The sequence below is a fragment of the Dryobates pubescens genome, chromosome 5 (genome assembly GCF_014839835.1).
Source record: "Dryobates pubescens isolate bDryPub1 chromosome 5, bDryPub1.pri, whole genome shotgun sequence".
Taxonomy (NCBI): Eukaryota; Metazoa; Chordata; class Aves; order Piciformes; family Picidae; genus Dryobates; species Dryobates pubescens.
Genome location: NC_071616.1, coordinates 17,645,541 through 17,661,102, shown reverse-complemented (window position 1 = coordinate 17,661,102; position 15,562 = coordinate 17,645,541). Strand labels below are relative to the sequence as shown.

The 15,562-nt window shown below is 42.4% G+C and overlaps 1 protein-coding gene across 1 annotated transcript; it reads right to left on the bottom strand.

Annotated features, from left to right (window-relative positions):
* Positions 1-60: 60 nt before the first annotated feature.
* ACTR10 (actin related protein 10) lies at positions 61-14,039 on the bottom strand. The gene is made up of 13 exons (XM_009908269.2): positions 13,919-14,039; positions 11,058-11,130; positions 10,486-10,568; positions 9,383-9,491; positions 7,646-7,753; positions 7,205-7,272; positions 6,824-6,903; positions 6,383-6,418; positions 4,759-4,838; positions 4,595-4,668; positions 3,376-3,457; positions 1,699-1,900; positions 61-584 (listed from the first exon to the last, which is right to left on the bottom strand). Exons 1-13 carry the CDS (start codon positions 13,993-13,995, stop codon positions 403-405), a joined length of 1,254 nt encoding a protein of 417 aa, XP_009906571.1. The 5' UTR covers positions 13,996-14,039; the 3' UTR covers positions 61-402.
* Positions 14,040-15,562: the final 1,523 nt, after the last annotated feature.

Sequence of the window (15,562 nt, the reverse complement as noted above, 5' to 3'; positions counted from 1 at the left end):
ATTTGACAGAAAAGCTTCCACCAGTGTTTCCTGCAGTAATCCATCCTTCATATCTCTAACCATATCCAAAATCAAAACGTCTTAAGCCAGATTCTCTCAACAATGTCATTTACTGTACAGATAAATAACAGACAACTCAACAGGCTGCAACTCATGATGGTACAGAATTTCTTCAGAAGTGGACAGAATAGCATAGTAGTTGCCAGAGTTAAGTTTTTTAAGAGATAACTGGATGTGATTTTAAATAGCATTAGTAGCTACCCCCATACTCCCCCCAGACATCCACATGGTTGACATTTAACTTGTTACACACATGTTACTTAATATAAAATCCTAAAGGTGTCAATGCAGGGATATCTACTTGAAATAGATGAGGAAAATCCTTGCCTAGCATTTAGGGACTTATTTCTCAGTAGAAAAAGCCCTCTTCATCAGTGGTGGGGGTGCTTTTCCAACATCAAATATCATTTCCAGTGGAGGATTATTAAGACAGCACCAGTCGGGTATGCGGCCTGTCTGGCTGTAGTATTCTTTGGACACAGATCGGCTCCCAAGTATGTCCTGAAGTGCTCCAAAGATGGCTCCTACATTAATAAGGGGGAAAAAAAAAAAGAATAAAATGTTGCTTTAATTTGATGCATTGAGTGCCCTTTTCTACTTCTCCCCATCAAGAATCAAAACTATCCTTTTTCCACTCCCAAGAATTAAAGAAATGACAGGATCTCATCACATTCCTTTTCAGTGGCCCAGCTATTCATAAATTGCTTCTATTTATGTTCCCTGAAAGTAACTGAAAAAGAATTGCCTAGTCTCTGCTGAGAAGAAAACTGGCCTAGCAGACCAAGTTTCCTGGAAGTTTTGATTTTTAAGCACTTCACACAAAACAACTAGTGTTTAAGGAAATCTCTCTCCAAGAAGCGTCACATGAGACCCACAGGAACTTCACACAAGCTGTGAGAAGATTCAGGCAACAGCAACCCATTAGCACTGCCAGTGAAGAAAAGCATCAGAGAAACTGGTGCACAGAAATTGTTCTTGCTTCGAATCCTAAAAGTAGATTTGAAAGGTTTCAAAACTAAAATTTTGTGAACGTTTGCATTTTGAAGTGTATGGAAATAAAAGTTAGTTCCTCACACCCACCAGATGGGCCCTGCTTAGTAACTGAAAGTTTAGAAAAGCATTGATTCTTATCAACCACAGAACCTTCCTTAAAAGATTCGCTAGCAAGAGAAGGCCCTTCTCTTTCCCTAACAGTATTCAATATCCATGGTAGAGCTGCTGTATTTATTGTCACTTGGCGATCAGCACAGCAGATAGCAGCCTGTGGCCTCCCCACAGCTCACAGCCCCTCTGTCACTGACGAAACTTCTGCTACCAACAAGCAGGTTTTCCCGCAGGCAGCAGGTCCCTCTGGTGCCACCATATGGCGCCAGCCCTGCACTGCACTTGAGCCAACTTCCATCACATCATTGTCACCTGTTAAAAGCTCCCACAACCTGCAGCGCCTTTCTGCCTTCCAAATGTCGCTGAGGGAACTTTACTCTAGTTTCCTGCAGGAGGACATAACTCCACACAGCTCCAAGACAGCTTGATTTCAATAGCTCACCTAACTCTTACTGCTACTGATGCATTCCAAAGCCTACTTGCAAGATTTTTTTTCATTTTGTACCTTTGCTTAACAGTTGTTTTTGTTCTTACCTCCCAGCCAGGCCACACAGTTGGGTTTGGCAGGTGGAGTGTGAATTCTGAAGGTTTTGGTGGCAAGGACTTCTTTGTACTTGGGTTTCTCCACCAGGTATCTGATTTCAGCCATAAGCCTGTGAAGGAATCCTGGCAGCATGGCAGTGCCACCAATAACTACCAAGTTCTCTGCCAACTGCTTCCTGGTGTCTATAGGACACTAATGTAATAAACAGGAATAAAAAAAAAAACAACAAAAACAAACCACAACACAAATTAACAACACTTTAACTGAAGTTGCATGAACAAGCATTCAAAGGCCTACTAGATATCCAGTCAGACTTTCTGTGCGCTGCAGTTGCTGCTTTCTCACACTTAGAGGAAACATAACCAACATAATTTTTCCACCAGATTTCCCAAGAAAACCAGGCATAAGGAATTGCCCAGTGAAGGCTTTTATGGACAAACTGTGTTCCTGTAAAGCCCTTTATCTCAGAGAGGCCAAAACAACAGATTAGAGAATTACTAGTGACAGTAATTCCCACAGGTTCTGGGAGATGTGCCAGAGAGAGGTGAAGCCTCAACCAGTGCTCTCAGAGATGGAACACTTAACACATGTGACTGACTCTTTTTACTTTCATGTGCGAGTATGTTCCACAGAAGTCATGGGGGCACAAAAGGTATCTGCTGGAGCTTGCCTTAAGCATCAGATAATCCAACTAGATGACATAAAAGCATGAGAAGACCAATCTCGGTCAGTTCTGCTCCTTACAGAATAGCCCTGTGCTGTCCCTTTGGAAAATTTCGGGCTGCCATATTTCTCTTGTCCACTGGATGCTATTTAACACTTGTCTTCCCTCTGGCCAAAGAGTAATGTAAAGTAAACACCTAGAGATGTAGAGGTGAGGAGTCCAGGCACAGATCTTGTTAAACCATTTCTTCTCATAAGGAATTCTAATAGGAATATTTGTCCTGTCATCCAAGCCTATGGCTCTCCAATAAATTATGTCTCAGCAAACGAATTTAAATGGCATCAGTAACTACAGGAAGTCAACTTTAATTAGCACACATGCACCACCACCTAATGAAAATTTCCATTTATAGTGGCTTTCTAATGCCTTTTCCCCTAAACATAACAAGAAATAAAACATTTGGATTTGCCAAGAAAATTGTCCACAATAAATCTAACAGACTGCCTGTAATTGAGATGTCTAAATTAATTTTGTTCTATTTTAGGAAAGCCAGCAGTCTGCAGGGCTTAAAGTCTGACTTTGAGCAAAACACCTTGAAAAGAGAATAAAGGGAGTATCTGTGTCGTTTCAGTTCAAGCAGTGTCATTCCTTTAACACCAAGTATTAGCTTCTCCTTTGTCATTTTGTAGAGCCTCACCCCTAGACAAACACCATCTGCTTTATTCCTCTGTGAAGCAAGCACCACCTTTCTTAGAAGACTCTCCTAGACATGTTGCAGTGTACCAAAGAGTAAAAAAACAATCACAGAGCGGATGACACATGGTGACTTGCCACCCCTCAGAAACTCATCGTGTGGCAGAACTCCAGGAGTCATCCTGTGCTCAACTTCTCCAGCCAATGGTGACCTGCAGTCAGAAGGGCGTTACTCTAGGTGGAGTCGTTTGTAACAGCAGGTTCTCTAACGCTGGAGGCATTCAGTAAATTGTTTTCAATATAAAGATACCTGAATGAGTGAGTCTAAGATCAAAGTGGCAACAGATGTCTCTTCATTATCCTGTTCAAACAGTATTTCCACAACAGAGTCTCTGTTGAAAAGACAGGAAATGAGTGTTAATGAGAAGCAACACTACACTGTGAGCTCACACTCCCCAACTGCAGAACTGCAAATAACTACAGACTTCCTGCTGACAACTCATGCACCAGGCAGTGCCAACAGGGAGGAGACACTGTCCTGCTCACTTCACTGAAGCTGTCTCATCGTCATGATTTAATACTCTGTTTCCCTCATCTCTCCCATCTGTTTGCTCTCATCTCTCCCTACCTGTGAGCTCTCCAGAGTTGCTGACTCCTCTTATTACAGGCACGCGCTGTGCCCCCGCACAAAGCCTTCAGCTACGAGATGTTAAAAGCATAGAGAATCATAGCATCGTTTGGGTTGGAAAAGTCCTACAAAACCATCGAGTACAAACATTATCTACTCTAACAAATCTGCTGCTAAACCATGTCCCTCAGCGCCACATCTCTGCATCTTTTAAACACCTCCAGTGATGATGATTCAACCACCTCCATGGGGAGCCTGTTCCAGTGCTTGAGAACCCTCTCAGCTAAGAAGTTTCTTCTAATATCCAACCTAAACCTCCTCTGGAACAACTTCAGGCCATTTCCTCTTGTCCTATCACTTGTTACTTAGGTGAGACTGACTCCCATCTAACTATGACCTCCTTTCAGGTAGCTGTAGAGAGTAAGAAGGTCTCCCCTTAGCCTCCTATTCTCCAAACTAAACCACCCTGTTTCCCTCAGCTGCTCCCCATCAGGACTTGCTCTCCAGACGCTTCACCAGCTTTATTGCCCTCTTCTGCACATGCTCCTGCACCTCAATGCCTTTCCTGTAGTGAGGGGCCCAAAACTGAACCCATTACCCAAGGTGCAGCCTCACCAGTGCCAAGTACAGGAGGACAAGCCCTGTCCCAGTCCTGCTGGCTACACTACTGCTAATACAGGTCAGGATGCTGTTTGCCTTCTTGGCCATCAGGTATGCATTGCCTCATTCATCTGGCTGTCAACCAACACCCCCAGGTCTTTCTCTCTGGGCAGCTTTCCAGCCACTTTTCCCCAAGCCATGCAAGAGCTGCATTAAAATTCAATTTTACAGAAATGTATGTGCTTTTAGAGTTGAAAACACACCCTCCTAAAGCTAAATACTCTGCTATGGCATTACTCACCTGATTGGGCCAACTACATGGAGAATCTTTTCTCCATCTAATGGATAGTCCACATCTGGAGGAGGTGAAGGACGCTAGAAATGAAAGCAAAGAGGCATTATTTTAGAGGCCAAAAAGGCTACAGCCACTTCAAAAGATTAGCATAGGCTTCACTCTCCACTCACCTCAGCACTGCCATCAATGTTGAACTTGGCTGCTTGGATTTTCAGTCCACGTTGGAGATCACTCACAAAACAGGTGCGGACTTCATAAAAGAACAGAAAGGGGCAGAAGAGAGATTTTGTTGGATCCTTTCATCAGCAATGAAGACAATAATTTTGCTTAATTTATAGCACAACACACACTTCAGACTCTCGCTGATCAAAGCCATTATCAAATACATGTAAAGAAAAATGGTCTCAGCACTTCAGCAGAGTTCAGATGCTATCTAGACTATGAGTTACATGAAACTGACACCAAAACTGTGCTAGCCAAGGTATGATTTCTTTCTCAGACAAGCTACATAAGATTTAAAGAGAGGGATGTTACTAATCATGCTTTCAGTTACTACATGGTGACAGGGGTTGTTCTCTGCTGTCAAACACACCACTGTGGGTCTTGCACCATGGCTTCAAAGGAGACACTGCTCATTTTTCAAACAAGCTGTAACCATGCAATGTATTTCCTGCAGCACTCTAAGAATCACAAAATGGTTTGGGTTGGAGGGGACCTTCAAAGGCCATCTAGTTCAAATCCCCTCCAGCAAGCAGGGACATTTTTCACTCCAGTGTTTAGCAACACTGCCAAGAGCGAAACTTCATTTGTATCTCAGCTCTTAGTGTACATTTACTTATTAGTACCTGGCACACATGAGGTAGCTTCACAAATGGCTATCACACAGACACAACCCTTCAGTACACAGGCAATCATAATTTCAACCCTACTATATCTGTTCCAAAAGACTGCATAAAACCAGAAGTGATCAGAAAATTGTGTTCACATCTAGGAATTAAGAGAAGCAACTTCCACTTAATGAGTCCCAGCTGTATTTAATTTATTTTGCATTTGACTGATGGACTACTTCCTAATTTGGACCAAGAGATATATACTAGTTGCTAGCTTCTACAATTATCTATATTTTTATACGTACAACACATGAAATGTCACACAGGAATTCATCCAAATTCTGCTCAAAGATAGCCTCTATTTTTTTCTGGAGCAAATGGAATCCTTGACTCATCTTGCCTACCCGATTAACATGCCAAAATCTCTTCTACATATTTTTTTTGATAGAATTTACTTCAAAGCAAACTGAGCCTTCCTAGTTACTTTACAAACAAAACCACCTTAAAGCATTCTTAGGTCCTGATGTTAGGACTGTTTAAATGTTGCACTTGCAACTAAAATGGATCTCCGATACCAGGTTTTGAACATGACATCTGTTAATTCTGTCCCACAGAGCACACACTGTATACATTCACAGGCAGCAAGCAAAATGTCAGTAGCTGAAATACACAACAGCAAGTTAAGCTGGCCTGCTGATCACAGGAGACATACAATAGTGTAATAGCCTTTCTGAATTTGTGTACTGTAGGTATCTACAGCCTACATCTTTACCACCATAGGCTGGACCTGAAAGAGGAATTCAGCACAGTTTTGATTTCAGATGAAGAACACTGCAAGTTATTCCAGTGATATAAACAGAGAAGATAAAACACAGTCCTAACTTTAAAGTATTGCACACTTGTTAGTACCACACTCTAGTGCACAATTTAGTAAACGAGAGTTTTGTGAAGCAGAAAGTTTTACCTTTTATATCCTCTACTATGTCTTCTGGAACTGAGCCTGAAATTTAAAAAAAGTAACTTAGAACACAAGCTTTTCAAGTAGAAGGAGAACTTAAGAGTGAAATTAAGTTTGAATTACATTTAGGACATTGAAGTTTCACTTGGACAGCAGATTTGAAGGATTTCTCAGGAAGAAAGGGTATTAAGAACAGAAATAAAAAGGTTATCTTCTCTCAAAAGAGACTGAAAAATTGCTGAACGTTTATCTCGGCCTTCATTCCAACCTGCTGTTATGAGTGGCTTATCAGAAAAAGAATACACTTGCTAAATACAGAGAAAGAAATCATGAAAATAGATCACATAAGATGCAGTGAATAGGAAACTCGTTTTTTTCACTGATGGTATTAAACCACCTCCTCCAGTGCAAGTTCACAGCACAAATGCTACATCAAACAGACCTTACCCATCACAGATGGAAGGCTTTGTCCTTTGGCTAATCCTGTATCAACTGTGCACTGCTCCAACAACTGATACTCCAGCTCCCTGAAACATGGCACATTCAGTTAGCTAAAGACAGCTGTTGATCAGGCTGATTCTCTGTATCACACTTAAGGGATAGTACTTATTCCTTTCAGTTACATTCTTCTAAATATAAACTGAAGCAGATCTAGTTTTCACAGCTTTTACATCGGCAAAGAACATAGTGGTAACTTTAAAAATCAGATGCTGTGACAGCAACAGTTACGATTTAAGTCATGCTCAACAGGAACCTTTACTCATTAGTCAAAGATGAACCATCATGAATAAATCATCAGTAAGTTGGAAGGTGTAACTGTGAACTTACTTGTGGATAGCCTTTCCTCCCAGAGGAAGAGCACCCCAGCAGCTCAGAATTGGAATTCCCTCATAGATCTACATGAAGATCAGGAAAAGCTCCTTCTTGGTTTTAGTGTTTTCAATCTGGTGGAACTTAATGCCTTTTTCCCCTCAACAACTGTCTGAAAACTGCTTTTCTCCAACATTATTTTCTAGCCTATAAAGGCTGAAGTTATGAACCAGGCTTCCCAAATTTTGAAGTTATGAACCATTACACCGAGTTTAAGGCAACACAGATTTAGCATGTCAGCTGTTAAGAGATTCTCCATGTCATGATATCTCAGAGTCAAAAGCCAGACTGGCTGATCAGTTCCTATCACCTTTTAACACACCTGAAGTCTATACAGATATCATCTTGTCATGACAGCCTTAATGGTGAAAATGTTGTTTCTGTATTATTAAAGGATACAGGCAGCACCAAACTTTCAGCATATCCACAGTCTAGCACCATGGCAGAATTGATCCCAAGTGTCAGCAGAGACATTAGATGACTTGGAGCAAACAAAACAGAAGGTACCTAACATGAAAAACAGAAGGACAATTGGCAGGAGGAGAGAAAAAGAAACAAACCACCCAAAGCACAGATGCTTCAATGTCATATTAAGAGCAAAATCCAAGCAACTGTATCTTGAGGTTTTTAAGCAGTGTAGTAATGAACAAAATACAACAGGATTCTAAATTCTACCTTCACCTTATCTGTGGGACATACCAGTGACTCCAGTAATAAGGAATCTTACATGGGCTTGTTAAAAAAAATAAAGCAAGAGATAACTACAGAGTTCATCTTAAGTCACTGATCAAGTTTCTTACTGTCATGGTCAAAAAATTACAGAAACTAAACCACAGCTACTTAAAATGTTGTATAAAGACTTGAATATGTGAACAAATACACCAGAAAACCCATAAAAATGTGCCTTATGAGAACACACTTGCACACAACCTCACAGGAGAGACTATTTAAAACACTCTCCCCAAAGCAATGTGGAAACTCAAGTCAAAATGATGTAAGGAACACTTCTTTCTCACAGAATTCCATAACTCAGTTTTTCTAGATAGCAACAATTCCTTTAACGGAACATCTTGAAGTGTAAGCTACATGATTGATTTCATTAAGTCCTGCATTTAAGGGCAGTATTACTGATATCTAGCCCAGAGATCCAACTTATAATATCAGCCCTGTATTAACATTAACTCTTACTCTCTGCACTGAATGCAAATATGACCCAGAGAGAATTAACCTCACATCAGTATCAGCTAAATTCTTAACAAATGACAAAGACTCTTCATGAAAATATGACTTCCCCAGTCACAAATCCTTTTCAACAACCAATTTTGCATGTGAATGCTTTATCTGAGACATATTTTTTCCTGTAACAGGACTAAGATGACGAAGCCAAGTCACTCAAATCTTTCAGCCGTTTCAAGAAAGCCAAAAATTTCATCCGGAGCAGGAAAGGACTATGCAAAAGATTAGTTGCTAAAGCGAGCTGTGGAAGCACAGTGAAAAAGTTTTGCAGACAAACTAGTAGCTCACAACTTCTTATAGAAGACCCTTAACCTTTGTTCTGTCTGAAATGAAGAAATCCAGATTCACCATCTGAAATATTTTCTGATAGAACTAAGCAGGAATGAGTTTCAGACTTCTCTTCCAGAAGACTCATTAAGCACAGAAAATACTAAACTTCGGTTAATCTCTCCTCTAAATGAGTATAGCCAGAGATTAGATCATGTGCTAGACAAAGATATTGACTCTGGTAGAAGTCATAAGATTTGCTGACAGAGCACTAACAAGTGTTTAAATATAAATTCTGGCTTCAGGCAACGCTCGATGGGGATTATTGAATCTGTCTGTAACAGCACAATGTGAGCTGTATTTTTGTGCGAGCCAGAGAAACCCTTTGGAGCCTTGTTAACAGCGCCTGCTTTGGGGCCTCAGAGTCAGAACAAAACAAACCCAACTTCTAGTCCAGTTTCCATTGCCCTACATCCCCAAACAACTATCAGCTTTCTTTCGTCTTCTTTCTGCCTCTCTTATTCTTTTGGGTTTATTCTAATTTTGTTGTCCATATCCACTAGTGGCTGTAAGCAAAATATCTACCAGCAAGAGCTACACTGCGCATACAGAGTAGCTATCTAAAATATGTACCTCAAAGTGCTTGAAAAGGACCCTCGTGAGAGTGTCTCTGAAGTGTGAGGGGCACAGGACAGATTCTATGATCACAACACGACGGTCTCTGGGATTCACCAGCAGATGCCTACAAAAAAAAGGCAAGATGCGTAAAACAAAAGTGGTAGCTTTAAGCACGCATCATGAGACTTATCTTATTCTCACACTTCATTCTCCTCCAAAATCCTAACAATTTGCATTTAGATAGCGTTTTCTACAGCAGATCATGAAGTCTTTCTCTCAGACTTGAAAACCCCAACACTTTCCTATAAGATAGGAAACTGAGTCATAGAAAATGAGTTCTAGAGTTATCTGCCAGCAGTCTGCAGTTCTGAGTATCCATTACACATTTCAAAATCAATATAAAGAAGTGCAAAACCAGGCACAGATAATAGCCATTAATTGCTTGTTCAGTGTCAGTGTGCCCATAAGAGGAAGAATGATGACACAAATGTCCTGATTTCAGTGGAGGAGGATGGAACTGTCCTGATTTCAACTACAACACTATGATCAAGGATCAAGAAAGAAAAAAAAACCCAACCTGCACCAGAAGATCTGAGGCACAGAAATTAAGTACTGCTTTCCCTGTGATAATTTTTACTGTGTGAAATTAAGGATTGGAAGTAAAGATAAAAGAGTAAGTTCAACTTCATGATTCACTAATGGTACTAAAAATACAATAAAAAGATGTATTACTGAGGTAAAAATATTCCACAGATTAAGATTCCTCTTTCCAAACCACTGTCACATGGAGAGAGCTCTGCATTGATAAAAGATGAGTTTCAGCTTTACTAAAATCAGTCTAACTTAGGTCATGATCTTCCCCTATCAAGTCCTTTATAAGTGCCACAGTTAAAAGGGAACTCACGAAGTATGCTCTACTTCTGATGCTGCAGGACACTAACACTTTGTAATGTAACCTGAATCTCAGCACCACAAAATTCCTCCTGCAAAAACACAGCCAGGCAGCCACTTGCAAATTTTTCTTTGTCTTTTCTTCAGTCACACTTCTAACACCTCTCACCATGCTCACAAAAAGAGCCACAAAAGGCATGAATAACTAATATCCAACTATTTCTTACCTGAAATACAGCATGTGGATAAATTCCTTCAGATATGAATAGAGCTCTTCTGTATTAATGTTGTACTGAACAACTTTGACAGGCTGTAAAGTAAGAATATCCACAGGCAGTGATTACATATAAACAGATATATACATGGGGCCTAAATCAATATATACAATAATACATTGTATCTGAACATATATGATCTGACATGCAAAGAAATACTCACTCCTGCTTACAAAGCATTTCATAAAGTCACCTTCTAATTAAGCTCCAGAGTTTACTCATGATAATTTTTCATATTGGTAACTTATCTCAACATTAGTTTTCCAAAGTTGCCATTCTCCACTAAAAGAAATAACAAAAAAACAGACCTAGGGAAAAAAATGTCTCAGTAAATGCCCCATACCTAAGCTGCATTGGTAACGGGTTTCCCTTAACTTGTAGCACACTTACTTGTATCTAGTTACAATCTGCTAACATCAGCAGTTATAAGATAATGAAACCCAGCTTATAATGGAGAGAAAAGATACCTGCAAATTCTTTCTGTACCATAACACATCAAACACTGTAAAGGTAAAGTAGTTTACCTTTGAGACATCAGGTTTCTTTATTTCACTGGGAATAATGCATCTTGGTCCAGTTTCTCCTGCAAACCCACACCTAAAAGACAATGTTGAAAACCTTAAATCATTTCAAATCATTATTTAACATACTAGGCCTAGGAACCATCAGAGGCACTAATTAGGGATACTTCAGTGAGTGCAAAGAGGTGTTTTGCACACAGCCATCTTGAATGAGACAGATTTAACACCTTTGTATTGATACCCTCTCAGCTACATTCAACAAGTTTTCTTCACTTAAGGACTGTTATATTCAGCTCTGATGTGCCTCCTACTTTCCACTGAGTACAGTTTTCTGTTTACAGTCATCCCCCTGCAGCCTTCCTTTCAGCCTACTACATTTCCAGAGAAATACCTTCCTGTGTCTTTGACACAGGCCCACAAGTTTCACTAAAGCTCCCAGTAAACACAGGCAAGATTAAGTAATTGTCTCTTCTTTTGTGTTGCATTTATTTAGAGGAAACAAAAGACAAAGCCGTGATGATCACCATGCTGATCCTGTGGCCTATTTCACTGCTGATCAGCACTGTTCCACAGACATGTTTCACTCCCACCCCCATTTCTAACTTTGAAAGCATCCCTTCACAAGCATCCTGGGCTCTCTTCCCCCTCCACACTGCTTTGGTGAGGCCAGATCTGGAGTACTGTATCCAGTTCTGGGCTCCCCAGCTCAAGAGGGATTGGGAAACACTAGAGAAAGTTCAGCAGAGGGCTGCAAGGAGGATCTGTTTTATGATGAAAGGCTAAGAAACCTAGGGCTGTTTAGCCTGGAGAAGACTGAGAGGGCATTGTATTAATGCTTACAAATATCTGAAGGGTGAATATCAGGAAGGAGACAGACTCTTTTCAGAGGTACCCTGTAATAGGATGAGGGCCACAGGGAACACAGGAAGTTCCACTTAAACATGAGGGGAAACTACTTTACTGTAAGTGTGACGGAGCACTAGAACAGGCTGCCCCGAGAGGTTTCTGGAGACTTTCAAAACCCACCTGGATATGTTCCTGTGTGACCTGCCCTGAGTGGTCCTGCTTTGGCAGGGGGCTTGGACTCGAAGATCTCCAGAGGTCCCTTCCAACCCTTACCATTGTGTAATTACTGCCTCAAGATGACTGGTTACTATTGCAGGCTTCCTGGCAGAACAAGAGGGCTCCACATCCCACTTAGATGCAACATAATGAAATTAGCAGCAACATCAAAACAAATTTTTCAGAAACCCATCTGGTTTTCATAAAGCAACTGCACCTTAAAAGACAAAAATATCATAGGCTGAAGAAGCCAAATGAAAACCAAAAGAAACTCAAGATTTGATTAAAAAAGAAAGAATAGTGTTTGACATTTGTTTCACCACTGCCACTCACATTAAGTAAAAGCCTCAGATGAAAACTAACAGTAGAACACACTAGTAGAAAACTGTAAAGCTGCTGGACGTACTGGGTATCACAGGTTGGTAAGAGTTGAAGTGGTAGACACCAGATTCCTGGTGTCTACCCTGGTTCCAGGTCAGGTTGGACTGGGCTCTGAGCAACCTGACTTAGATGAAGGTGTCCCTGCTGACTGCAAGGGGGTGGACTAGATGGCCTTTAAAGGTCCCTTCTAATTAAGCCATTCTGTGATTCTATTTTTCAGTTTTGTGTTTTAGCTTAAAAGTAGTACAACTCAAGGGGGAAGGAGAAATGCTCATTATTTAGTGATTTATGTCATAGACCAAAAATTTAACTATACCTCTGCCCACCACAAATCAAAACAACCTTGTAGTGTTAGAAATCGTCAGCTCCCCACACACTCATGTCCCAGGCACATGCAGTCCTCTGGGAAAAGAGGCTGTTGAATCAATCTGGCACCATGCTCCATGTTAAAATACTCTAGAAATGCTTCCCAAGTTTCAGTGCTGGAGAGGCATCTTTCACACAAATACTGTTGGCTTTAGGCTAGGCACACATTTCTGATTGTGTCCATGTGGATGAATTTGCCTTCTTGACACCCTGAGGATGTCTCTGCTTCTCTAAAGAGGCAAGAGTTGTTGGGTTTGCATTTGTATTTCTATGACATTTGGTTTTGTACTACGTTGTACTTGATATTTTTTGAGACGGTGTAATAGCAGACCATCAGACAGGCTTGTTATCTAGAACTTCTGACACCTAGAGTAAATTTCCCCTTGTCCTGTCACAACAGGCCCTGCTAAAAAGATTATCTGTATCCTTCTTACGGAAACATCATAGAATGTTGGAGGGGACCTCAAAGATTTCAAACATCCCTGCCATGGGCAGGGGCACCTCCCACTAGACCAGGCTGCTCAAAGACCAATCCAACCTGGCCTTGAACACTTCCAGGGATATTCCATAGGCCCCCTTACGTACTGAAAAACCACAAAAAGGTCTCTTTGGAGCAGTCTCTTCTCCAGGCTGAACAACCCCAACTCTCTTGGCCTGGCCTCAGAGCAGAGAGGGTCCAGCCCTAATATCATTGTTGTGGCCTTCTCCAGACCTGCTCCAATAGACCCAGGTCTCTCCCGTGCTGAGGACTCCAGAGCCGGACCCAGTACTGCAGGTGGGGGCTCAGCGGAGAAGAGAGGCAAAATCCCCTCCCTCCACCTGCTGCCCACGCTGCTAGGCATGCAGCCCACGATGTTTGGTCTTCTGGGCTGCGAAGGCTGCTAGTGTCTGTTTGCAGCACGTAGATCACCACAAAACGGGGAAGAAAAGAAAAAAGCCCACACAATTATTCATCCCGACAGCCGGCCCGCCCCGCAGCCCCAATAGTAGCTCCACGGCGAAGCGTATCGCGACAGAAAGCGGGCAGACAAGGCTGGGAGCGCGACGCCACTCACTTGGTGAAGGCCTCGCCAAGATCTATCACCACAGCGGTCTTCTCCCCGCCGCTGCCCAGACCCTCGTAGAGCGGCATCGCGACCTCCTTCCCTTCAGGCGGCAGGGCCTGCCTCCTCCTCGGCGCTAGGGGGCCTTCTTCAAGCTCGGCGCTGTGCGAGGGGGCCTTCCTCCTCCCCGGCGCGCAGGGCTGCCCGCGGCGCCTGTCCGCACAGCCGATGCTGCCGGGACGCGGAACGGTGCGGCCTTCCCTTAGCTCCGCCCCGGCGGCGGACAGGGCTTCTGTGAAGGGGAAGGGATGCTTGAAGCCCTCGAGGCGAGGCAGGGCGGTCGGGCTGGCGCATCGCGGGGCTGGGTGTGAGGGTGCGAAATGACAGCAGCGACTTGGTGGCGAGAGCTAGACGAGTGTAAAGTTACACTGAATCGGCCCTGCCGTGGTGTGTAGTCGTTTCTGTCACTGGCCGTGCATCAAACCATCTCTTGTGTCTTCCTATATCCCTCATGAAAGCTTAAACCCACCCAGGGCCCTGCGGTGCATGCTCTGGCTGCTGCGACATTTAACGTGAGAAACATTTAATACAAGGCTGAATGCATAGATACCCACAGGGGTATTCACAGAATCACAGAATGCTAGGGGTTGGATCATCTGGTACAACCCCACTGCCAGAGCACGATCACCTGTACCAAATCACTCAGGAAGACATCCAGGCAGGTGTTTGAATATCTCCAGAGAAGGAGACTCCACAACCCCTGTAGGCAGCCTGTTCCAGCGTTCTGTCACTCTCACAGTGAAAAATGTTTTCCTCATGTTTACATGGCGCTTACTATGCCTCAACTTCCACCCGTTGCCCCATGTCCTCTCAGAAATAAAATACATTGGGGCACAAAAGCCCCATCTCATCACAGTTCCAAGAGAGTGGTGATGAGGAGTGAAGGCAGGACCTTCCATATACAGTCAAGTTATACATAATAAACCCCACCATGGAGGGGCTTAAAAGATGTGCAGATGTGCTGAGGGACATGGTTTGGCAGTGCTGGATTAACAGACTTTGTAATTTTGAATGTCTCTTCCAAACCAAACAATTCTATGATTTTATGTTATCATCTATCAGAAGACAACAGGCTGTTGAAACTAAGATCTTACTCAATTTCAGATGTATGAAAGAATGTATGTGCCCACATGCTGAGGTTTTAGCCCCATCAAAATTAGAATGTTAAGTTTTCCTAAGTAATCTTAATCTCTGCATTATAGCTAAATGCCTGCTCTGCTACAGGTAAGGTCAGCCACCACTTGTTTACAAGTGAGTTATTGAAAGTGTCTGAACTACACAGCTTTGCTTAGATGGTATCGACATCGTTGGTCTGTAATAGCAGTTCATGAAAGCCCCTTGGCATGAGTTTGTGGGAATGGGTTTTCTAAGTACTCCAGGGTGTTGATGGAAACAGACTGAAGGCAGGAAAAGTACATGCCACAATGCAGCACATGAAAGCTCCCCAAGAATTAATAAGCTCCACAGGACAGCAATCCTGCTGAATCCTCTGGAAATAAGATACCAAGAGTTTGCTGCATCTGTGTAAGGCTGACAGCATGAGCAATGGGTTGTCTGACTGCTTCCCAAAGGTGGTGGCTGCACTATGCTGACAGA

What these genes read in the sequence shown, in the direction of transcription:
- ACTR10 (XM_009908269.2), bottom strand. Translation starts at nt 13,995, where the DNA reads ATGCCGCTCTACGAGGGTCTGGGCAGCGGCGGGGAGAAGACCGCTGTG. An exon ending in CATGTAGTTGGCCCAATCAG is followed by an intron (nt 3,458 to 4,594) that starts GTGAGTAATGCC and finishes TCTTTTCAACAG; the next exon opens with AGACTCTGTTGTGGAAATAC. An exon ending in TCTTAGACTCACTCATTCAG is followed by an intron (nt 1,901 to 3,375) that starts GTATCTTTATAT and finishes TTATTACATTAG; the next exon opens with TGTCCTATAGACACCAGGAA.